Below are 26728 nucleotides of genomic sequence, written 5' to 3' on the forward strand. Positions count from 1 at the left end.
CCAGTCCCACTTTCTGCCTGACGTGCTTCCATTCCAGGTAACCTCCTGGTGATCTCCTCTGTACCCTCTCCAACATAGAAATGCTGTCCCAACTTTGATAGTTGGGGGCCATTGTAGTTGGGATGAAGGAGCAGCGTGGTAGCGTAGTGGTTAGCGCAATCGCTTTACAACGCCAGCTGTAAGATGGGGTTCCCACCTCTGTCTGTAAGAACTTCGTACCTTCTTCCTGTGACTGCATGAGTTTCCTCCCACATTCCTGCGGGTTAGGGTAGGGTTAGTGAGCTAAGGTCATGCTATATTGGTGCCAGAAGTGTGGTGACACTTACCGGCTGCCCAGCTCAATCCTCTCTGATACAACATGAGATTAGTGTCGCACTTCACTGTATGTTTTCATGTACAGTTGCAAGAAAAAGTTTGTGAACCCTTTGAAATACCTGTTTTTCTGCAATAATTACTCAAAAAATGTGGTCTGATCTTCAGCTAAGTCATGATAATAGACAAACACAATCGGCCTAAACTAATAACACCACAAATAAGTGTACTTTTCATGTTTTTATTGAACACATTGTTTAATCATTCACAGTCCAGGCTGGAAAAAGTATGTGAAGCCTCACACTCAATAACTGGCACAACCTCCTTTTGCAGCAATAATGTCCACCAAATATTTCCTGTAGCTACACACATCAAAGTTGCTGGTGAACGCAGCAGGCCAGGCAGCATCTCCAGGAAGAGGTACAGTTGACGATTCGGGCCGAGACCCTTCGTCAGGACTAACTGTAGCTGTTAATCAGACTTGTGCAATGGTGGGAAGGAATTTCAGACCGTTCTTCCATGCAAAACTGTTTCAGTTCATCAATATTTCTGGGATATTTTGCATGAACAGCCCTCTTCAGGTCATGCCAGCGCATCTCAATTGGGTTAAAAGTCTGGACTGTGACTTAGCCGTTCCAAAACGTGAATTTTCTTCTTTTAATCCATTTTGTTGTTGATTTACTTTTGTTATTTTGGATCATTGTCTTGTTGCATTATCCAACTTCATTAAGCTTCAGGTGAAGGACCACGACCCTGACATTCTCCTGTAAAACGTCTTGATACAATTTTGCATTCATTGTTCCCTCAATGATTGCAAGCTGTCCAGGCCCTGAGGCTGCAAAGCCAGCCCCAAACCTTGATGCTCCTTCCACCATGCTTCACAGCTGGGATGAGGTTTTGGTGTTGGTGAACTTTTGTCTCTTATGTCCACAGAATATTGCCCCAGAAGTGTTGTGGAACATCCAGGTGGTCTTTTGCAAACTTGAGATGTGCAGCAATTGTTTTTGGGAGAGCAGTGGTTTCCTCTGTGGTGTCCTTCCATGAGCACCATTCCTGTTCAGTGTTTTGTCTTATAGTGGACACATGAACAGAGACTTTAGCAAGTTCTAAACATTTTTGCAGGTCTTTATCTGGCACAGGCACATGATCATAAACAGAACTTTCTTAAGAAGAACAGGCTCTGTCAGTAGCCTTACTTTTTCTGACTTTTTTATAGGGCAGGACACCTCTACAACCCACACCTCCAATCACATCTCATTGATTGGAACAGCTGACTCCAAATAGCTTTCGTAGGTGCCATTACCCCAGAGGTTCACGTATTTTTCTGAACCGAGACTGAGTGTCTAAATGGTGTACTCAGTATTGACGAGAAGTACAATTATTTGTGTGTTATTCGTTTAGGCAGATTGTGTTTGTTTATTATTGTGGCTTAGATGAAAATTACACTACATTTTATGAGTAATTAACTCAGAAAAACAGATAATTGCAAAGGGTTCACAAACGTTTTCTTGTAACTGATGGAATTCCTGGATTCAAAATCCTGAGTGGTCCTGGGTGGTCACAGAAGATACCCTCCTTCATCATCTTCCAAGCATTTAACTGTTGTATCTGTGTGTGGTGATCATTAAAACGCTTCATCAGGGCCTCCTCACTTTACAATGCAATTTCATAATCAGGCTCTTAAATACAAGAGATTCTGCAGACGCTGGAAATCCAGCGTAACAAACACAATATGCTGGAGGAACTCAGCAGATCAGGCAACATTCATGGAGGGGAATAAACAGTCAACATTATGGGCTGAGAGCCTTCATCGGGACTGGAAAGGAAGGGGACAGAAGTTACAATAAGAAGGCTGGGGGAAGAGAAAGAATGCAAATTGGCAGGGGTTAGGTAAGACCAAGTGGGGGCAGGGGGGCAGGGAGGAGTGCTTTTTCCTGTTTGGTTGCATCAAGACTTGGCATTGCAGCTGTTCTGCTCATGACTGCAAGAAACTGCAGAGACTGATGGACACAGCTCAGTACATCACAGAAACCAGCCTCCTCTCTATGGACTCGGTCTTCACTTCTTGCTGCCCCAGTAAAGCAGCCAGCATAATCATAGACCCCACCCACTCAAACACTCGTTCTTCTCCCCTCTTCCTTGTCAAAGCAATGATAAGACTTCATTTCTGCATGTGTCCACTCAGATAACTTCATTGCACAGTGTATTGAGGTAGTAGGAGGAAACACAATAACAGAGTACAACGATATGGAATGGGATATGGTCCCTGGTGGACATGCACAGGACTGGTGAATTCTCAATGCTCGTTTTAGGCTTTATTTATTTTTAAATTTTATTTAAAGATACAGCACAGAATAGGCCCTTCCGACCACACCATCTAGCGACCCCCGACTTAGGGGAGGGAACACGTCGACTCAGACCACGACAGGCCTGCGTCAGGCATTTTCATGCCTTACAAGGCGCAGATTGGAAGTCTGTGTGAGGCGCTACTCCTCGCACAGACACTAGAGCAATGTGTGGTTAAGTGCCTTGCTCAAGGGCACAAACACGCTGCCACAGCTGAGGCTCGAATGAGCGACCTTGAGGTAACTAGACGAACGCCTTAACCACTTGGCCACGTGCCAAACACAACCCCCGACTGAACCCTCGTCTGATCATGGGGCAATTTACAATGACCAATTAACCACAGCCTTTGGACTGTGTGAGGAAACCAGAGTACCCGGAGAAAACCCAAGCATTCCACAGGAAGTACATATAGACTTCTTTCAGGTTGGACTCTGACTCTGAACTCTTACACCCCGAGCTGTAATAGTGCCGTGCTAACTGCTACATCACCACAGGATGCCTCAAAGTCCTCAACGTCCTCCACCCTTGACCTGAACCATTACACAGTCACCAAATTTATCACTGACTGCAAGATACTGCCAAGTGACCCCTGCTGTTCTGTCTATTGCAGCCACTGTCTGTCCAAAATGTACTAGAGTAGAATCAGTCAAGGACAAAGCCACATGCACAAGCATCTGTATGTACAGGTGCAATGAAAAGCCTGCAGCAGATCGCAGGCACATGGCATAAGCTGTATTCACTAGCAAAACATGTAAGCATAAGTTATACTCACATTTTATAAGAAAGAACATAAGAAGTTTTCACTCTCTCTGAAGCTTCCACATTCTTTCAATAATGAGGTGACCAGAACCAAACATAATACTCCAAGTGTGGTCCAATCAGAGTTTTATGGAGCTACAACATTACTCTGCGGCTCTTAAATTCAATCCCCAGACAAATGAACGCCAATACACCATATGCCTTCTTAACCACCCCATCAACTTGTATGTCAACTTTGAGGGATTTCTGGACTCGGACCCCAAGATCCCCCTGTTTCTCCACACTGCTCAGAATTCTACCATCAACCTTCAATTTCGAGCTTCCAAAGTCAATCACTTCACACTTTTCCAGATTGAACTCCATCTGCCTCTTCTCAGCCCAGCCCAGCTCTGCGTCCTATCAATGTCCTGCCGTAACCTGCGACAACCTTCTACACTATCCACCAACCTTTGTGTCATCTGCAAAGTTACTAATCCAACCGTCCTCATTCGAGTCATTTACAAAAATCACAGCGAGCAGATCCCTGTGGAACACTGCTGGTCACAAGCCTCACTCCAGGCAGAATACACTCCATCTACTACCACCCTCAGATTTCTGAGCACAAGCCAGTTCCGACGCCACACAGCCAAGTTTCCATGGATCCGATGCCTCGTGACTTCATAATTTGTACCAATTAATGCAGATAATCTGACAATTTATTTGATAATTGCCTGTTAAGCACAAACTGGCTGCCACAGTTTTGTGAACACCCCTACCACAATTCAAATATGCTTCTCATTCATTGCAAAATGCTTTGGGGTGTTGTTAAAGGCACTAATTGAATGCAAACTCTCCCACTTCCTGTCACAGGAATCTTCCTTTGAGCAACTTTTAAACATTTTATTTTTCATTAGGAATACAGTGTAGGCCGGACCCTTGCAGCCCAGCAAGCTGCACCACCCAGCAATTTACTAATATAACCCTGGCCTAATCACAGGACATTTACATTGACCAATCAACCCATGCCTTTGGACAGTGGGAGGAGATCAGTGCACCTGGAGGAAACCCACATGCCCACGGGAAGGACATACAAACTTTGAACAGAGGGTGCCGGAATTGAACTCTGAACTACGATTCTCCCAAGCTCTAATAACATTACAATAACCACTATGCTCGTCTGTACCAGTGGTGTAGTGGCATCAGCACCCAGACTTCGGAACATGAGGTCCTGGGTTTGAATCCAGCTAGCTCCTTGTATGGAAACCTGCATAAGCACCGGCCCGATGGGCCACAAGGCTCGTGACGGACTTTAATCAGTTCCTTGTACAAGTTCTACCCGTGTTGGGCATCGAGCTAGCAACTCGGCCTTGTACAACAGACATATGCTAAAGATTGCCACCTGTTGTGCCAAATGAGGAGTGGGAAGAATTTTCAAACTGCTATGCACCCCTAAAATATTCCAAATGCACATCCTGCCCTACTTGAACAAAACCCCTTATCTTACAGAAAGACTAAGCGGACAGACAAGAAGGCATTTACAGAGAATTTGTAATGAGCACAGAAGTATGTCTGTAATGCAGCCACTGTGGCAATGTTTGAAACGCTGTGGTTGGAAAGAAGGTTTGGGGATAGTTAAGTCAAAGGGAATATCTTTCATGTGGTGAAGTCAGCTTTGCCCTGGGGTAAGTTGTGGAGGTCATCTGATCAAATATTTACTGGGCATGGTGAGATAGCGATAACTCAAGCAAGCGTAATGCGTTGGAAACAGCAGGATTGTGGGACATTCCCAGCCAGTCAGGCTGTGCTCATGCAAAAAGAGAAACAGCCAGTATCCCACGTGGAGGAATTTAACGATTAGCCTAATGCTGAGTTCTGCAGAATGGCAATTGCTTATAAAACCCTGATTAAAGATGGAAGATTAGCTTTATTTGTTACATGTGCATGATCAACATATTCCAGTGATGTGCTGGCAGAGATGCCATGCTTCTGGTGCCAACAAAACATACCCACATCTCACTAACTCGCACATCTTTGGAATGTGGAAGGAAACGGGAGTACCTGGAGGAAACCCACACATTCACGTACCCACTGCTGCCCAAAATTCCTCAACATAATAAAGGTTTGAATCAATTTTGAAATCTTTGTATCACTTATCTGCCCTCCCCCACCACCAAGTTCTCTCCCTTGTCCAAGTCACCCTTCCCCCAGTCCTGTGGGAGGCTGGCTACAACAGGTACTTTAGGAACTACTGATCAGACATGGACCGACACTGGCAACACATCTGAAACACTGAATGAACGAAGAAAAGAAAAGGGTTAGCATTATTTGTCACAGGTACACCGAAACTTCGAAACCTGGAGTGGAATGTGTCATTTTTGCACTCAACGACCAACATGGTCTGAGGACAGCCCACAAATGTCACCATGCTTCCAACACCAACACAGCAAACCCACAACTAGCTGGTGCATCTTAGGAATGTGGGAGGAAACCAGAGCTCTTAGAGGAAACTCACATAGTCACGTGGAGAACGTACAAACTCCTCACAGACAGTGGCGGGAATTAGCCCATTTCGGTGACAGGAGTCAACCATTACACTCCAGTGCCTTACTAATCCTGTTAGTAGCTTAATTGGTCACATGCGTGCAATTGGGCAGTGTGGTCACTGGGCCAGAAGGGCCTGTTACTATCTCTAAACAAATAAATTATGTAGTCAGACAGGAATGCACCAGTGCATTATTAAAAATAAATACAAATAAAGAAATATTAGCCCATGGCATTAACATTTCAGCAACGTTACAAGCAGAAGTGTTGCTGAGCTGTTGTCTCTGTTGAGGCCGGAGCTCAAGGTTAGTTGTTTTTCAGTACTTTTTAAAAGTTCTGTTCTATAAGGGGTCGGAGAACTGTCTATCTGTGTAGGGAGGGAGGAACTGGGCTTGCTCCACCATTATTGCTTTGCTGCTTGTTATGTTGTTCTGCCGAGCAACGTGGGCATGTTATGTTGGGGCCAGAATGTGTGACAACACGTCTGGGCTGTCCCCAGCACATCCTTCAGTGTGCTGGTTACAGAAACACTGTAAGCTTCTACGTTGATAAGATATTGGAACAGAATTAGACAATTCAGCCAATCTTGTCTGCTCTGCCATTCCACCATGACTGATATATTATCTCTCTCAACCTTTCCTGCCTTCCCCCCATAACCTTTGATGCCCTACAAATCAAAAACTTATAAAACCTCTACTTTAAGTATACCCAATGACTTGGCCTCCACGTCCGTCTGTGATAGATTCAGTACCTTCTGGTTAAAGAAGTGAAAAATATATGTGATTAGCAAAACTGACTCTGAATCTGAGACCAGAAGTCACTGTGTAATGGTTGAAGAACCCTTGTTTTACAGCAGAAATGGATAATTCTCATATAGACTCAGAGGGTGAGCTACCTGACATGGGAGGATTCAGTATTGGGTCTCTGCAAATTAAAACTAACTTGTTTCTTCTCTCTCTTTTCCCCTGATCTGTCATGATCCCAAATTCCTTTAAAACAGAGCAGTATTTATATATACATTTTTTAACGCATGTCAGCCAGATATTTTCAGACAAGCTGTTTGGATTGAGTGAACTGAGTATTTACCCAAGCCTCCTCTGTTACCTGAGCTCCAGTCAATGCACTGGATTGACACTCTCCAACAGAACCAACACCATAGCTCTTGGTTTGCACAGTTAAAGAAAACAGAGGTTTTATTGCTGTGTTATCTTGCATGTGGCAAGAAACCATGCCACTGGGTTACCCACAATTCTTAAACTCAAATCCAAACACATACAGGTTAGTAGGTTCAAAGTTCAAAATACATTTATTATCAAGATACATATATCAGATGGCAGGGTGGAGATAACATTTCTACGAAAGGAGGTTTAAAGCCTTCAGTCCCTCCGCTGGCCTGCAGGTCACCCTTGGGTAAGGCGTAGCACCTGCTTAGCCGCCCTATCAGGGTCAAGTGAAACCGTAGGAGCAGATAGTGGAGTAGCTGGCGCATTTCACAAGTCCTGGTTATGCGACCACTGACCCCAGGTAGACAATCTCTGAAGGGTATTGCTAATGGCTGGAGTCACCAGTCTTGTGAAGGCACTACCCAGAAGAAGGCAATGGCAAACCACTTCTGTAGAAAAATTTGCCAAGAATAGTCACAGTCATGGAAAGACCATAATTCCCTACATCATACAACATGGCACAGAATGAATGAACATATATGTCACCATATACAACCCAGAGATACATTTTCTTGTGTGCATTCACAGTAAATAGAAGGAACACAGTCAATGAAAGGCCACACACGACAAAGATGGACAAACAACCAACGCGCAAAAAGACAGCAAAAGAGAAAAAATAATAATAAATAAAAAGCAATAAATATGGAGAACATTTAATTGGTCACATGGGTGTAACTGGGCAGCACAAGCTCGTTGGACCAGAAAGGCTTGTAACTGTGTTGTATCTCTAACTAAGAAGAAAAATAAAGAGTTTCTGCAGATGCTGGAAATCCAGAGTAAAGCGTACAGAATACTTGAGGAACTCAACAGATCAGGCAGCATCTATGGAGAGGAATAAACAGTCAACATTTTGGGTCGAGACCTATCACTGGGATTTGTGTCGTGAGCTGTGGGTCTACTCTCTCTCCCACCATGGAGTTCATCCTGCCATTCGTAAGCGCAAAACCCATACTGGAATAATGGTCTATCAAAGATTCATACATTCACACAGGATGGAAACGAGACCTTTTTAGCCGGCACTGGAAAGATATCACCAACATGATCTCCATAAAAACCTCCAAATTCATTGTATAAGTCATAAGTAAGTCAATGTCAGTATCTTCTCTCAGGGCTGTCATACAGCCAGAGAAACGTAGCACAGAAACAGACCTTTTGTCGCATAACCAGAACTAGGCACCAGCTCCTCATATGACCATCTACTATCTGCTCCCATGGTCTCATGACCCTGATCGGGGAGCTAAGCAGGTGCTACACCTTGCCCAAGGGTGACCTGCAGGCTAGCAGAGGGAAGGAGCGACTTGCACCTTCTTTGCTAGAGACACCACATCTCCATTCCATCACCCTGAAGCTATGAAGTACTTCTATATAAAACTGATTTTTTAATGAATTATTATGTTCTTCTGTTCACCTATCTTAAAAGTTCTTCACATCTACTCTTCTGTCACCACAGCTGGGTATGGTATATCCCACGCAAGGAGGGAATTCAAACATCTACCCACTATCAAGTGCAAAAGAAAGATTTTCAATGAACCAGCTCCTCTGTGTTGTGTCGTGCATGTGAACAGCTGGATGCCGAGGCGCACTGTACCTGCTTGTGGGGGTAAACGTTGATGTGGCACTTGATGCATTCTTGCCCCATGTTGGCCCAGGAGTTTCCACTCATCCATTTCCTTTTGCACTTGGGGCATTTGTATTCACCGAAGCAGCGTTTCTTTCCCTGGTAGGGAGTCAACCCTTCTCCTTTGGGACGAGCCTACAAAATTAAACAGACACAGGCAGATGTTAAAACGGCAGGAATATCACCTACCACCCAACACGTAATTCTCCCCAACTTCTGTCATCTTCAGTGGGTCCCTGCCACCAAAGACATCGTTAGCACCCCCACTCTCGACCTTCCATAGGGATCACTGCCTCTGTGATTTCCTTGTCCATTCATCCCTCCTCACCATTCTCCCTCCTGCCACTTATTCCTGCAAGTGAACGAAGTGCTACACCTGCCCATTCACTTCCTCCCTCACCTCCATTCAGGGTCCCAAACAGTCCTTCCAAGTGAGGCAACAATTTAGCAGCGAACCTGTTGGGATATCTACTACATCCAGTGCTCCCGATGCAGCCTCCTCTACATTGGTGAGATCTGATGTAGAGTGGGGAACCACTCTGTTGAGCACCTCAGCTCTATGTGCAAAAAGCAGAACCTACTGGTGACCATCAATTTTAATTCCTATCCCCATTCACATTCCTTATTGGTCCATGGGCTCCTCTTGTGCCAAGATGAGGCCACTCTCAGGGTGGAGGAACAACACCTCCTATTTCGTCTTGGTAGCCTCCAACCTGATGGTATGAACATCAATTTCCCAATTTCTGGCAATTTTCCACTCGCCCTCCCCTCTTCTATTCCCACTCTGGCCTCTTACCTCTTCTCCTCACCTGCCTATCATGTCCCCCTAATGACCCCCCCTTTCCCTTTCTCCTATGGTCCATTTTCCTCTCCTGTTGGATTTCCTTTTTCTCCAGCCCTTTACCTTTTCCACCTATCACTTCCTTACTTCATCCCCTTCCCCCACCCACCCAGCTTCACCTATCACCCTCTAGTTTGCCTCCTTCCCCCACCCCCCAACCCGCACCTTCTTATTCTGGCATCTTTCCCCTTCCTTTCCAGTCCTGATGAAGGGTCTCAGCCAGAAATGTTGACTGCCTGACCTGTCAACATCCTCCAGCAGGGACAGGGGAGGGAGCAGGAAGCACCAGAGAGACATTCTGTGATGATCAATAAGCCAATTGTTTGGAATCAAATGACCTTGCCTGGTGACTCAGGGCTGGATGTGTCTGTGTCCATGTCACCTCCTGCCCTGGAACTCCTTCTCTGCCACCTGTCCCACACTCCTCCCACAGCACTCCACCCTCCCTGTTCCCAACATCCTTTGCTCCTGCCTGATTTACAAACTCACATTGACAAATACAGCACAGTGCAAAAGTCTTAGGCACCCCAGCTATATGTACAAACGTTTGTATGTGCCCAAGGCTTCACAAAGGCTATATATAAATATTTTTGCGTAATACTATGGGTCTGAGTGTTGTTTGCACGATTCATTCCTTTTTTGCCGATTGGGAGTTTGGCAGGTTTTTTTTTAAATGGGTTCTGTTGAGTTTCTTTGTTCTGTGGCTGCCTGTAAGGAGACAAATCACCAAGATGTATATAGTATACATACCTTAATAATAAATATACTTTGAACTTTGGATAAAAACTGGTGTAAGTTGGAGATAAAGCTGGTTTAATTTCAAAGTTATTAACATGAGCCATTAACTGTTTCTCTCTTCCCGGATGCTGCCTGACCTTTCGATAATTTCCAGCAACATTGATTTTTATCCCAGATGAGATACACTCAATGACCACTTTATTAGTTACACCCGTACACCTGCTCATTAAAGCAAATATTCAATCAGGTAACCAAATGGCAGCAACTCAATATATAACAGCAAGGGGTCAGACCAAACATCAGAATGGGGAAGAAATGTGATCTGAGTGCCTTTGATTGTGGAGTGGTTGTTAGTGCCAGACGGGGTGGTTTGAATATCTCAGAAACTGCTGATCTCCTGGGATTTTCACGCAAATCAGCCTCTAGACTTCACAGAGGATGGTGCGAAATACAAAAACATCCAGTGAGGGGCAGTTCTGTGGGCAAAAATACCTTGTTAATGAGAGAGGTCAGAGGAGGATGGCCAGACTGATTCAAGCTGACAGGAAGGTGACAGAAACTCAAGTAACCACGCGATACAACAGTGGTGTGCAGAAGAGCATCTCTGAATGCACAACACGTTGAACCTTGAAGAGGAAAAGCTACAGCAGCAGAAGGCCACAGACATACATTCAGTGGCCACCTTATTAGGTTCAGGAGATGTTTAATAAAGTGACCACTGACTGTGTATCAAAAGTGTGATTTCCATCCTTCATCAGAACACGCTAAAGGCCAACTCAAAGGGACAGTTATTCCTGGCTTATGGACTTGATAACATTGCTCTTGCTTACATTTCATCACACTGATAATATCCAATGCCTGTCATATCAAAACAGTTATTTTGGGAGCTCTTGAGCTCTATACTGTCCTATGTTTTCCTTGATTTTAATACCAGTGGAAATATTATTCTAAAGCCCAATCCCATTAACCGCATCTCTTCCATATACTTAGTGGACTTCCTTTACAAGATTCAACTTTGTTTAATGTCACTTCCAATAAGTGTAAAAGAGAATGAAATAATTGTTACTCTGGATCCGATGTGGCACAAAAAAAACCATAAAATAAAGAAGACAATAATAAAAAACTCAATAAATATAAATACACGATAACTTGTATACATAGATTGACTGTATGTCCATAAAGTGACACTTCGGTACAGGAGTGTTTGTATATACGGTGACTGACAGGAAATGATAAACTAGTCTGGGTAGCCTCCAACCTGATGGCATGAACATTGACTTCTCTCACTTCCGATAACGCCCCACCTCCACCTCGTATCCCATCCGTTATTTATTTTTATACACACATTCTTTCTCTCTCTCTCCTTTTTCTCCCTCTGTCCCTCTGACTATACCCCTTGCCTGTCCTCTGGGTTTTTTCCCCCCACCCCCTTTTCCTTCTCCCTGGGCCTCCTGTCCCATGATCCTCTCATATCCCTTTTGCCAATCACCTGTCCAGCTCTTGGCTCCATCCCTCCCCCTCCTGTCTTCCCCTATCATTTCGGATCTCCCCCTCCCCCTCCCACTTTCAAATCTCTTACTAACTCTTCTTCAGTTAGTCCTGACGAAGGGTCTCGGCCTGAAATGTCGACTGTACCTCTTCCTAGAGATGCTGCCTGGCCTGCTGCATTCACCAGCAATTTTTATGCGTGTTGCCTGAATTTCCAGCATCTGCAGAATTCCTCATGTTTGCAATGATAAACCAGTTGTGGTTTGGGGTGTGGAGTGGTGGGTTAGTGGATGAAGGTGTTGATCAGCCTTACTGCTTGGGGAAAGTAACTGTTTTTGAGTTTGGTGGTTTTGGTGTGGATGATGCGTAGCCTCCTCCCTGATGGGAGTGGGACAAACAGTCCATGAGCAGGGTTTGCTGTATCGCGTAAGATGCCTGTGTAGAGCTGTGCCCCTGTTTCATGTCACTGTTAAGAGGTTCCCACTTGACATTTTAAAAGCCTTATTTTATTTATCATCACATTTCCAGATCATTCTATTTCTCAGCCTCAGTCGCTGGGACAGTGACCAACTCTGGAATCTGGGCTCGGTATGAGATAATTAAGTACTGTACATCCAAGGCAATTCTCCTTCTCAAGCCGCACATTGTCATCATTTGCATGCAATGACTATTATTTATATGGCACAGGAAAAAGTGCAAAGGCAGACCATATTTAACCATGGTATAAAGGATCCCCTAGAACACCAGCTGAGGAATTGGGAGGTATTGTTTTTAACAATGAGTGATAAATTATAAACACAAGAGATTATGCAAATGCTAGAATAAGTTAAGAGCACATAGCACAACAAGTTATCATGATTTACAGTATATAGACACAAATACAACTAATTAAGTACTTTTAAAGCAATGTCATTACACAAACGTAGCTAAGACAACAACCAATATGCACACAGGAAACTCCTAAAGTATGATAATACCCAGATAATCTCTTTACATAGAAATGTACATCACAGGAACAGGCTCTTTGGCCCACAATGCTGTGCTGAACACAATGCCAAATTTAACTAAATCTCTTCTGCCTGTGTCAATCCAACAGCCAATATTGTATCTGCTTCCAGCACTCTCCCTGGTAGTCTGTTCCAAGCTTTTAACACTGTGTAAAAAAAACTTGCCCTGCACATCACTTGTAAACTTTTCCCCTTCACTTCAAATCTTTGTCCTCTTGTACTTGACATTGCCTCCCATGTGAGGTATAGATAGAATAAAGAATCAGAATAATTAAGAGAAGAATGAAATGGACTGATATGCTGTTTTAATTATTCATTTGAATGTCATTGGCAATGGCAATGTTTCCTTTCCCACAGCAGAATTCAACCTCATTAGCTGGTCTGATATCCAGACCAGAATGGGTAAACATGGTGCATTTCCCTCTTGAGATTTCTCTCCTTAGAGGCAGATACAGAACAAAGAAACCCACAAGAACTTATTAAAAAAAGACCACCTAATGTGCAGAGAGAAAAAAAACAAATTGTGCAAACAGTAAAAGTAAGCAAATATCATTCAGAACAAGAGTGAATCGATAGACCTGAAACCCGAAGTAGCCGGAGCAGGAGCAGATCACAGCCTCCATTCAGCGCATGGCTGAGCAAACGTTGCAGAGCCCATAGACACGGTGTTTATGATTTGCTGCCCCATCCTCGTCTTACTTGCCAGTGTTTGGCCCATAACCTTCTCAACCTTTCCTATCCATCTACCTGCCCAAATGTCTTTTAGAAGTTGTCTTTGTACCTGCCTCAAACACATCCCCTGGCAGCTCATTCCATGGAGATACCACCCTTTGTCTAGAAAAGTTGCCCAAGTTCCTATTAAATCTTTCCCCTCTCATCTCAAACCTACGTCTTCTCGTTCTTGATCCCTCAACCCTGGGAAACAATCAGGAAATTGGTGAATTGGTTTATTGTTGTCACATGTATTGAGGTACAGTGAAAAACTTGTCTTAAATACTGCGCATACAGATCAATTCTTGATAACAGCGCACTGACGCAGAGCACACATTACAGCAGTGATCTATCTCTGAACGCACAATATGTTGAACCTTGCAGCGAGTTGACTGCAGCAGCAGAAGATGACGAACATACACTCAGTGGTCACTTTATTAGGTACAGGAGGTAGCTAGTAAAGTGGCCACTGGGTGTATGCAGACGGGGCCTACATTGCTGAGTTTACAAGAACGTGAACCAATCTCACGGAAATCTGCAAAATTTTTATTTATTTAGAGTTACAGTGTGAAAAAGGCCCTCCCAGCCCAACAAGCCACACCACCCTGCAATCCACCTAATTAACCCTAGCCTAATCACAGGATAATTTACAGTGACCAAGTAACCTACTAACCAGTGTGAGGAGATCCTGGAGTACTCCTATTAACTGTGCTTTTGAAGAGAGAGAGAGTTATTTACCACCGATATGTTGCTTTTGAAAAGAGAGAGAGAGAGAGAGAGAGAGAGAGAGAGAGAGACAAAGATTAATGGTTGGACTGTCACTTTAAGGCATTGGAAGTAACTTTGGATTTCTGCTGAGTTGGGTTTGGAGACAGCACCGAGCAGCTCGAAAGTTGCTATGGTGACCGGAGGCAGATTGTTGATGTTACTTTCAAGGACAGGTTGCCTGCTTGCACTTCTTTGCAGACAAAGGAAGGAGGGGCTCTTTGAATGACAGGTGATGCTCAGCACAGAGAAATAAATAGGAGGTCAGATGATACAGACCTCAGACACATGTTCTGGACACTGAATGAGCATTGTTGTGCCTGCAGAGAAAGTGGGTTTTGGAGGATCGATCAGGCGGATCGATCCAAATTGCTGTTCCAGTGAAGGAGAAGGGATTGACTGGTGGGGAGTTGTCTATGTGTCCACCCTCGCTGGGGTGATAGCTCCACCACAGGAAAACCCGTCCCCCTGGTTAAAGTCACAGTCGGTGACTTGTGAAGGATTTCAGAGGACGACGAGAAGATCGACTGCAACAGCTCAACTGAAGACTCAACTCTCTCTCTCCATCGCTATTCAACTACATACCATGAACTGAACTGAACTTTACTCAACATCGTAAGACTGTATCTTTTCACCCCTTGGTTTTCATACATATATTTCCACACTTACTGATTTACGTACTTATATATATAATCATTGCTAACCTGTGTGATTTATCTTCATTTATATTACTGTGTTGCGTAGTTACTAATAATTGCGTAGCTTATAGCAATACTAGCCTCCAAAGTGGTTTCTGTTTCTGGTGGTTTCTTTAGCCCCGTCACGGGGTACGTGACACCAGTATGTCTTTGAATCGGGAGGAATCCAGAGCACCAGAGAAAACCCACTCAGTCATGGGGACAGCAAGCAAACTGCGTACAAATGGTGCCAGAATTGAACTCTGAACTCTGAACTCTGCAATAGTATTGCACTAACTGCTATGCTACTCTTAACCCCTTATGAAGGTCAATGGTCTCATCTCCATTAATAACTCAGGAGAGTTCATAAATATCTCAGAAGAAACACACCACCTTCTCAATGGCAAAATTTGTACAGGGTTTGACACAGTTGATGTGGAGTTGATGTGGAGTTGGTGTTTCCTTTGGCTAGATGTCGTGATCTGCAGGTTACAGTCTCAAAATCAAAGGTGGGACATTCAGAAAGCCAAAACCATCATCAAGGACCACCATCATTCAGGCAGGGTCTCCTCTCACTACAATCATCAGAAGGAGGTACAGCAGCCTTAGGGCCCACACCACCAGGTTCAGGAACAGTTTGTACCCCTCAAGCATCAGGCTTCTGACCCAGTGTGGATGACTTCACTCACCTCAGCACAGAACCGATCACTGACCACAACCTAGGAACTCACTTTCAAGGACTCTACAACTCAGGTTCTCAGAATTGTTTATTTATTTATTTGATCAGTTTTCACGCAGGTTGTTTGTCAGTCCTAGTGTGTAGTTTTTCATTGATTCTATCGTACTTCTTTGTTCCACTGTGAATGTCTGTAAGAAATGAACCTGAGTGTAGCATTTGAGGACATGCACTTACTTTTACAATAAAACTTGAACACCACTTCTCTGGAGGTCCAGCCACTGAGTACCGAGCAGATTTTTCTCTGAATATGAGGAAAATGAAAGGGCAATAGGACAGTGATACCAAAGTAAGGTAAGAGTCATAGAACACTATAGCACAGAATTAGGCCCTTTGGCCCATCTAATCTATACTGAATTGTTCATCTGTCTAGTCCAGGGGTTCCCAACCTTTTTTATGCCATGGACCAATAACATTAAGCAAGGGGTCTGTGAACACCAGATTGGAAACTCTGGTCTACTCCCAACGACCTGTACCCGGACCATAGCCCTCCATACCCCTCTCATCTATGTACTGACCCAAATTCCTCTTAAATGTTGAACTCAAAGCCAAATCTACCACTTGCACTGGCAGCTTGTTCCACACTCTCACCACCCTCTAAATAAAGAAGTTCCCCTTATACATTTCACCTTTCACCCTTAACCCATGGATTCCAGTTCTAGTTTCACCCAACCATTGTCTCATGAAGAGGCAGGACAGAAATGTGAGGATGTGGCCTCCTCTTTCTTCTGTTTCTCATGTTCTACAAGGCCTGGCTGCTCTGTGTCCTTAGCTTGACTGCTGGTCAGAATCAATTTCCCTTGCCTTTTGAAAGAAACATTCATGGCTGCAAAGTCTGATTGATTGAGTAAAACGAGGCTGTGGTCTGCTAGAGTTTCAATGCAGTTGGATGGTGAGATGTCAGAGAATGGAATGTGTTGATGGGTTCCAGACTTCAGTTCATGGGCACGCAGCGTTTTATCTAAGATACAAATGTACTTTCTTAATTCATGACAATATCTTTCTAATGTCAATTGTACACCCTATCTCCTTTGTCAGCCAAACATAAAACCATAAGACATCGGAGCAGAATTAGGACATTCAGTCTATTGAGTTTGTTCTCTTTTCAAAGATTCAAAAGTACAATTTAATGTCAGAGAAATGTATACAATATACATCCTGAAATGCTTTTTCTTCCCATATACATCCTGAAATGTTTTTTTGTACTATTTAATTTATATACATATTTCTTACCGTAATTATAGTTTTTTTTATTATGCATTGCACTGCACTGCCGCCACAAAACAACAAATTTCATGACATCTGTCAGTGATATTAAACTGATTCTGATTCTGCCCTTCCATCATGGCTGATTTATTATCCCTCTAAACCCCATTCTCCTGCCTTCTCCCTGTAACCTTTGACATCCTTACTAATCAACAACTTATCAATCAGCACTTTAAATATACCCAATGACTTGGCCTCCACAGCCGGCTGCAGCAATGAATTCCACAGATTCACCACTTTATGACTGAAGAAATTCCTCATAAGCCCTGTTCTAAAGGGATGTCTTTGTATTCAGAGGCTGTGCCCTCTGGTCCTAGACTCCCTGACTTCAGGAAGCATCCTCCCCACATCAACTCTATCTAGGCCTTTCAATATTCAGTAGATTTTAATGAGATTCCCCCTCGTTCTTCTAAACTCCAGCATGAACATGCCTAGAGCCATTAAACACTCATACGTCAACACGTTCATTCCGGGAACATTCTCATGAACCTCCTCTGGACCCTCTCCAATGCCAGCACATCCTTTCTTGGATAAGGGGCTCAAATTTGCCCATAATAGTCCAACTTGTCTCTCCCAGCAGTTCTTGAAATGCCCTTGCCCTCCAATACCTTATTTTAGAGGTGATTCGTAATCCTTTGGGAGCTCTGACTGACAGTTGTTCTACAATGTATAGTGGCCTATACTGTTTTCCCTCTTAGTTCAGGATTTAGTCCTTAAATCAGAGTAGCAGCAATAGGCCATTTGGCCCATCGGGTCTGCATTGATTCCTGGGGTTATGATGGTCTCCCTGCAATGAAGCGGGTATGCCCATGAAAGCACACAAGCTCCACTCTCGGCTTACAGGGAAGGAGTCATCTCTCTGACACAGTGGTGTCAAGAAAACAACCTCTCCCTCATCAGTGCAAAAACAAAGGAGCTGGTTGTGGATTACAGGAGGAATGGAGACAGGCTAACCCCTATTGACATCAATGGATCTGGGGTTGAGAGGGTAAACAGCTTCAAGTTCCTCGGCATCCACATCACTGAGGATCTCACGTGGTTTGTTCACACCAGCTGTGTGGTGAAAAAGGCACAACGGAGCCTCTTTCACCTCAGACGGTTGAGGAAGTTTGGTATGGGCCGTCAAATCCTAAGAACTTTCTACAGGGGCAAAATTGAGAGCATCCTGACTGGCTGCATCACTGCCTGGTATGGGAACTGTACCTCCCTTAATCACAGGATTCTGCAGAGAGTGGTGTGGACAGCCCAGCGCATCTGTAGTTGTGAACTTCCCATGATTCAGGACATTTACAAGAACGGGTGTGTAAATAGGGCCTGAAGTCACCCCAACCACAATCTATTCCAGCTGCTACCATCCGGGAAGCGGTACCCCAGCATAAAAGCTGACCAACAGGCTCTGGGACAGCTTCTTCCACCAGGCCATCAGACTGATTAACTCACGCTGATTTGAGTGTACTCTATATTACGTCGACTGTTCTATTTATTATAAATTATAAATTTCTATGATTGCACATGGCACATTTGAACGGAGACGTAACATGAAGATTTTTTCTCCTCATGTATGTGAAGGATATAGGAAATAAAGTCAATTCAATTCTTCCTCAGAAGGAGTTGAGATAAGAAGGGAGGTGAATCTGTGGAATTCATTGCCACAGACGGCTGTGGAGGCCAAGACGTTGGAGAGTGATAGTTTCTAGATTAGTAAGGGGTCAAAGGTTAAGGGGTTGAATGGGGTTGAGAGGGAAAAATAGTTCAGCCATGATTGAATGGTGGAGCACAATAGATGGACCAAATAGCATAATTCTGCTCCTATTTCTTATGGTTTATGGACTTTCCCAACAAAGTTTTGGCAGACTCCTATTCCCCTGTAATTCAATACTGCCACCAGGGAGGAGGTACAGGAGCCTGAAGACTCTCACTCAACATTTTAGGAACAGCTTCTTCCTCTCTACCATCAGATTTGCACAAACTCATGAACACTACCTCACTATTTTGAATTCTTTGCACAATTTGCTTTATATTTCTTATTGTAGTCTATAGTATTTTAATACCGTACACTCAGTGGCCACTTTATCAGGTACACCTGCTTGTTAATACAAATATGTAATCAGCTAATCATGTGGCAGCAACTCAATGCATAAAAGCATGTAAATATGGTCAAGAGATTCAATTGTTGTTCAGACTGAACATCAGAATGGGGAAGAAATGTGACCTAAGTGACTTTAACAGTGGAATCATTGTTGGTGCCAGATGGGGTGGATAGAGGATCTAAGAAGCTGCTGATCTCCTGGGATTTTCACACAGAACAGTCTCTAGAGTTTCAAACACAAAATGCTGGGGCTACTCAGCAGGCCAGGCAGCATCTAGGAAAAGAGAACAGTTGACATTTTAGGCCGAAATCCTCCAGCAGCCCGAAACGTCGACTGTACTCTTTTCCTAGATGCTGCCTAGCCCACTGAGTTCCTCCAGTAATTTGTGTGTGTTGCTCGGATTTCCAGCATCTGCAGATTTTCTCTTGTTTGTGAGTCTCTAACAAAAAAAAATCCAGTGAGCAGCAGTTCTGTGTGCAAAATTACCTGGTTAATGAGAGAGATCAGAGGAGAATGGCCAGACTGGTTCAAGCTGACAGGAGGGCGACAGTAACTCAACAGTGGTGTGCAGAAGAGCATTTAAACACACAACATGTCGAACCTGGAAGTGGATAGGCTACAGCAAGAAGACCATGAACATACACTCAGTGGCCACTACATTAGGTACAAGAAGTAGCTAGTAAGGTGGCCATTGAGAGTAAGTAGACTGGGCCTACATTGCTGTGTTTACAAGAATGTGAACTGATGTCACTGAAATCTGCAAAGCACTCATTTCTTTAGAAATACTGCATGGAACACGCACTTCCAGCACTTTGGAAAATCAGGCACAATTTTCCATCTATCACAGTCTTCAGGGTCAGGGAACCATGTAGCTTCATGGTCTCTGACAGTTTGTGCTGAAGTATTCAACCAGTGTTTCTCCGCCGCAAGCTTTAAAAACACCATTGTTTAGATAAATATTCCACACACCGCTATCCAAATGGTTAATATTTAACAACTACAAATCAGGATGTGTGCTTACCTGTAGGAGAGTGAGTGTGTGTGTGTGTGTGTGTGTGTGTGTCTGTCTGTCTGTCTGTCTGTCTGTCTGTCTGGGAAGCAAGAACTGACTGTGAAATGAAAGCTGCTGGAACTATAGACGGTGGCCGCAAACTAAACACACACTCACCCTACCTCACCCCATTACAGGAACGACGCAGTTAAACTGGAATGGATTCACAGAAGATTTACAAAGGTGTTGTAAAGACATGGCAGCCTGAGTTATACTGTATATTGGGAGAGGTTGGCCAGGCTAGTTCTTTATTCCTTGGAATGTAGGAGGGTGAGGGGTGGCTTTACAGAAATATTTAAAATTATGAGAGGCAGAGAAAAGGTGGACAGTAAGACTGTGTCAGATAGAGTTCGGTAAACATGCTCCTTACACACACAAACATCGCCTTGTCATTCTGCTGTTGTTGCTCTGAGTCTGCGTACTCCAATGTCTCCCCTGGTATATTCTCATAGTGGGTCCTAAAGGGTTGGCTTGACAGTGCTTTTCCCACCGTACACAGCAGGATTTTCCGTTTCACTAGTAATGCGGACGTGTAAATTGATTGTATACTGTATTTAAGTTAGACACTTCTGTTTATTTTGTAGCAATGATTGTCAATGCATTGTAGGGTGCATCATTTTCTAATTCATGTGTAATCTTAATTAACTCTGTTGGTAATTATAGATGGCACATCCTGGTGCTTAATAAATGGGGCTCTTCGTCCTCAATAGGAGAGAGAGAGGGAGAGATCAGGACTGCCTGGAGTTCACACCAGACAAAGTATGGAATTATAGTCATAATCATAGTCATACTTTACTGATGCCGGGGGAATCGGTTTTCATTACAGTTGCACCATAAATAATTAAATAGTAATAAAACCATAAATAGTTAAATAGTAATATGTAAATTATGTTACTGTTTTTTATTACTGTGTTTTCTGGTAGATGCCTTTTTGTAAATATTGGCAGTTTTCTTTTCAGTATTTTTGCTAAGTTTTGTAAGTTTGTTTTTTGATGCACCTAATAAACAACCTTGCACTGAAGTGATAAAAGGCTCCAGCCATTTTTTCTTTGGACATAACCCACGTATCTAACAAAGACTTTTCCCCAATTTACACCTATGTGCCATGTCGTAGGATGCGGATGACCATGATCTTTCCATGACCTGGAACATTCTTGGCAATTTTTTCTATATAAGTGCTTTGCCATTGCCTTCTTCTGAGCAGTGTCTTTACGAGATGGGTGGCCTCAGCCATTATCAACACCCTTCACAGATTGTCTGCCTGGCGTCAGTGGTTGCATAACTGGGACTTGCGATATGCACCAACTGCTCATATGACCATCCACCACCTGCTCCCAAGGTTTCACGTGACCCTGACCAAGGGGGAGCAAAGCAGGTGCTACACCTTGCCCAAGGATGACCTGCAGGCTAGAGGAGGGAAGGAGCACCTTATGCCTCCTTTAGTAGAGACATATCTCCACCCTGCCACACGACCCCAAGGTACCAGGGGGAGACAAAATTAGGTTTAGGGTTGAGAGGGGAAAGATGTGAAAAGGACTGTTTCATGCAGAGGGTGGTGAATACATGGAATGTGCAGCTAGAAGTTGTGATTGAGGCAGATAGAATGATAAAATTTAAGAAGCAGTTGGATAGGTCCATGAAGGAATGCGGCTCAGAGGGATATGGGCCAAATGCAGGAAATTGGGACTGGCTGGTGGGCACCGTGGTCAGAAAGAGCTCGATGGGCTGAAGGGCCTGTATTGTTCTATGACTAATCAATCACTCCCATTTATATTTCAATCAGATTTAACTAATACTTACTTGTATCTACAACTACTGATCAGAAGTTATGGGGTCAACTTCCAGTCAGGATTGGATCACAAAAATACAGGCCGACAATCTGATGTGACGATAAGCACCTTCAGTCCTGCAAATAATTGCCCAGGAGTTTAACAATTCAGGATCAGAATTAGGTTTAATATCAATGTTCAAAGTAAATGTTATTATCAAAATACATAGATGTCACCAAAAACAACCCTGAGATTCATATTTTGTGGCCATACTCGATAAATGTATAGAATAGTAACTATAACAGGATCAATGAAAGACTGCCCAACTAGAACTTTCAACCAGAGTGCAGGTCAACAAACTGTGCAAATGCAAAAAGAAGAAATAATAATATAAATAAATATTGAGAGCAAGAGATGAAAAGTCCTCAAAAGTGAGTCCACTAACCGGTTTGTAAGGACCGGTCAGTGATGGGGGCAAGTGAAGTTATCCCCTTTAGTTCAAGAGCCTGATGGCTGAGGGGTAATAACTATTCCTGAATCTGGTGGTGCGAGTCCTGAGGCTCCTGTATCATCTTCCTGATGGCAGCAGCGAGAAGAGAGCATCTCCTGGTTGGTGGGGGTCCTTGATGATGGATGCTGCTGTTTGTATATGGTAATATACTGCACATGTACTTTGATAATAAATTCACTTTAAACTTTGAACTTGTTGAGTTAATTGTGGGGAGTCTTGGCTTTCTCCTGCATTTGCGATTACACGCACAGAGCTATTTTGCCAAGTGCTTTTTAATGAAAGACTCTAAATTATTACTGGGAGGTATTTTGATTGAGTTAAAGAGGCAGCTGATAAACCCAAATGTTAGCCAACTTCACAAACACAAGATAAATGGTTGCTAGGAGAACTCAAAATGTTGTTTTATCCAACCGCCCCATGGGAATTGATCGAAGCAAAGAACAGCTGAGCCACATGATGAGAAGAGTTATTCCTTGCCTGAGAACATTTCATAGAATCATTGATTAGGAAAACAGGCCCTTCAGCCCATTAAGACAGCACTGGCCACTCATCGACACCAATCCAATTTATTTTCCCCATGTTCCTATCAAATCTTCCCAGATTCCACCACCTATGTAATGTATGTTTGACATGCCCTACTATAAAAAGCTAATTTTCATGACATTTATACCCTGGGTACGTACGTTCATGCCAATACACTTCAGCTTGAACACAAAATACACTATTGAATTGTGACCCCTGTGTTCCCTGCCTCAGAAATCGATTGAAACTGAAATTCTTCTCTGATCAACCAAAATGAATTTTAGAAGCTGAGTACATGGTACTGATGCAAACAGACAGATTGATGTCAACTCAAATCCATAGACATCACCGGATGTCGGATCTGAACACCTCAACTTGCCCCCACAACACACAAGCTTAATGCTGGACCTTCACACGCTGCATCACTGCCTGGAATGGAAACACAAATGCCCAGGAATGGAAAGGCCTACAAAACAGAAATTGGTGGATACAGCCCAGACCATTGCAGGCAAAACCCTCCCCACCATTGAGCACATCTATAAAATGTGGGTTCATGGTGGTGGTAGAGGCTAATGATTTAGGGACATTTCAGAAACTCTTAGATAGGCATATGGATATTTAAAAAAATATGGAGTGTTATGTGGGAGAGAAGGGTTCGATTATCTTACCCGCCACAGGAAAGCAGCATCCATCATCAAGGACTCTCACCGTGCTCGTTCCTCGCTACTAGCACCAGGAAAGAGGTACAGGAACCTCAAGTCTTACACCACCAGGGTCTGGATAACTTTGCTCACCACGACTCTGAGCTAACTAAGGACTCTATAACTCATGTTCTCAGAATTATTGATTACTTGCATAATCAATCTTCTTTTGTGAATTGATTGTCAGTCTTCGTTTATGTACAGTTTTTCACAATTTCTATTTTATTTCCTTATTTTTCCGTAAATGCCTGAAACAAAATGAATCTCAGGGTAGTATATGGTGACCTACAGTTTATGTACTGTGATAATAAATTTACTTTGACATGTGAGAAATTTTTGATGACTCTGGGCCTGTACTCACTGGAGTTTAGAAGAATGAGGGAAGATCTCATTGAAATCTATTGAGTAGTGAATGGCCTTGATGGCGTGGATGTGGAAAGGATGTTTCCTCCAGTGGGAGAGTCTAGGACCAGAGTGCACAGCCTCAGAATAGAGGGACATCCATTTAGATTAGAGATGAAGAGGAATTTCTTTAGCCAGAGGGTGGTGAATCTGTGGAATTCATTGACACAGACGGCTGTGAATGCCAAATCATTAGGTATATTTAAAGTGGGGGTTGATAGGTTCTTGATTAGTAAGGGCATCAAAGGTTACTGGAAGAAGGCAGGAGAATGGAGTTGAGAGGGATAATAAATCAGCCATGATGGAATGGCGGAGCAGACTCGATGGGCTGAATGGCCTAATTCTGCTCCAATGTCTTAGGGTCTTCTTTGAAGGACGAACACTGGCCTCAGTGCAATTGTGACACGTTTCTTTATTTTAAAAATAAATTCTGATCTGAGGCACAGCAGTGGTTGTTGGGGGTGGGAGAGGAGGGGCACGGGGGCAATGGGATAATAAGATAGACCGGTATGGGTGCGCGGTGAAGAATTGGAGAGCGGACAGAAGTGACATTGTTGGTGCTGGCGGGACAGAAGGCAGTGCTGTGAAATGTTGAATAAAGCTGTAGTGTGGAGGAAGCTCGCAACACACAGGGCTGCTGTGTTACCGTGAGCCGAGCTGCCCACTGTTACTGGGGCAACAACAGCGAGTGCCAGCATCAGTCATCTCAGTCGCGTCCAAGTATACAATGGGCTCAACTCTATGCCATTTCTTATTCAACAGCACTTCTTTTCCTGAAGTCCTATTCTTTCTAGAAACAAAGAGAGAGTCTGGCTCCTTTTCCTCCCCTTCATCCATTTTAGTGACGCCTCCCCCCCCCACCCCATTCCGCCCACACACCCACCATCTCGATTCTCTGGATCACAAGGCCTTCCAGAACCTCCCCTTTGCCTCTGGTGGGAGTCAGGCTATAAACACTCCCACCTTCTGAAAAATGAAAAATTTTCTTGTGCTGTACTGTTCTATGTTCGATGAAAGAAAAAGTTATTGAGCAAACGCATCTTCCACAAAGCAACGACTGGAGAAAATTGGAACAGTGCATCTGTTGAACTTTCAGCAGTCGCCTCTGCTCAAAACCTGGGGCTTACAACATTTTTACGTCGAACAGCACAGGCCCTTTGGCCTGTTGTGCAGACCTATTAACCTACTTCGAGATGAATCTTCATATATTAACCATTTCTGCCCTGGGAATAAGTCTCTGGCTCTGCACTTGATCTCGTGCTCTTATCATCTTGTACATCTCTTTCACGTCACCTCTCATCCTCTTTTTCTCCAAAAATAAAAACTCTCAACCTATCCTCATAAAGATGTGGAAGCTTTAAGAGAGGGTGCAGTGGAGATTTATCAGGATGCTGCCCGGATCAGACCGCATGTCCTATGAGGATAGGTTGAGTGAGCTAACACCAGGGGGCATCATTTTAAGGAAAGTTTAGTGGGGGGGGGGGGAGAATATCAGAAATCCATTGGCAGAGGGGAAGAAGCTGTTTCTAAAACATTGAGTTGTTTTTATTTACACAGAGAGTGGTGGGTGCATGGAACAGCCTACCAGGAGTGGTGGTAGAGACAGGTACATTAGGACCACGTAAGAAACACTTACATAGATGATAGAAAAATTGAGGGCTTTATGGGAGGGAAGAGTTGGATCGAGCTTACAGTAGGCTAAAGGTTGGTGCAATATTGTGGGCCGAAGGCCCTGTACTGTGCAATAATGTTCAATGCTTAGAACATTGTCCCAACAACATTTAAAAAATACTTGGACATGTACATGGATAGGAATTTCAAGGTAAATTTATTTATAAGTACACACCATAAATGTAATTATATACTACCCTGAGATACATTTTCTTAATAGGCATTCACAGTAGAACAAATAAATACAATAGAATCAAACATGAACTCCACACAACCAAAGATCAACTAACAACCAATGTGCAAAAAAAGACAAACTATACAAATACAAATAAAAAGAAGTACATGAACAATTCTGAGAACATGATTTGTAGAGTCTGTTAGGGCATATTCTGGAGAAATGGAATATAGCAAATATTAATTTCAAGAGCAACCAAACTTCAGATCTGAATGTGGATTGTAGATTGAATTTAAAATGCAGCTCGGAACAATAGTCTTCTTGGAGCTGCAGACTGGGGTCAATGGTAAAGCACAAAGCACCTCAATGACCTGAAATGTCTGCATATGCATGAATGCAGTTCAGAGACAGTGGTGATTAACATTTATTCTAGGGTGGCTGGAGTGTTGCCGTGAAGATCTAGGTGTTTGAAAATTATATGTAACTCAAAGGAAGCACTGTCAACCCAAAATACAGCTGGTCACTCGTGCTGTGGAAAGTATCTTTGAATGATCTGGAATGGCAAGTCCAACACACAGGAACTCAAGATGCTGCAGAGGGCAGTGGACACAGCCTGGTCCGTCATAAGCACAACTCTCCCCACCCTGACAACATCTACAGGAGGTACCACTTGAAGATGGTGGCATCTATCATCAATGATTCCCCGCTTTCTGGATCCTGCCCATGTCTCACAGCCATCATTGGGCAGGAGGTACAGAATTCTCAAGTCCCACACAGTCTGGCATGGAGGGTCCGCTGCTCAGGATTGAAAGAAGCTGCGGACGATAGT

At 43.6% G+C, this 26728-nt stretch overlaps 1 protein-coding gene across 1 annotated transcript in view; it reads right to left on the reverse strand.

Annotated features, from left to right (window-relative positions):
* Positions 1-26728, reverse strand: part of zcchc24 (zinc finger, CCHC domain containing 24) — a 257472-nt gene that overhangs the window by 42618 nt on the left and 188126 nt on the right. Inside the window, exon 3 of the mRNA XM_063070392.1 lies at positions 8749-8913. Coding sequence (XP_062926462.1) covers positions 8749-8913 — 165 coding nt within the window. The remainder of the gene's footprint in view (positions 1-8748; positions 8914-26728) is intronic.

The sequence above is a fragment of the Mobula hypostoma genome, chromosome 18 (genome assembly GCF_963921235.1).
Source record: "Mobula hypostoma chromosome 18, sMobHyp1.1, whole genome shotgun sequence".
NCBI classification, from domain to species: domain Eukaryota; kingdom Metazoa; phylum Chordata; class Chondrichthyes; order Myliobatiformes; family Myliobatidae; genus Mobula; species Mobula hypostoma.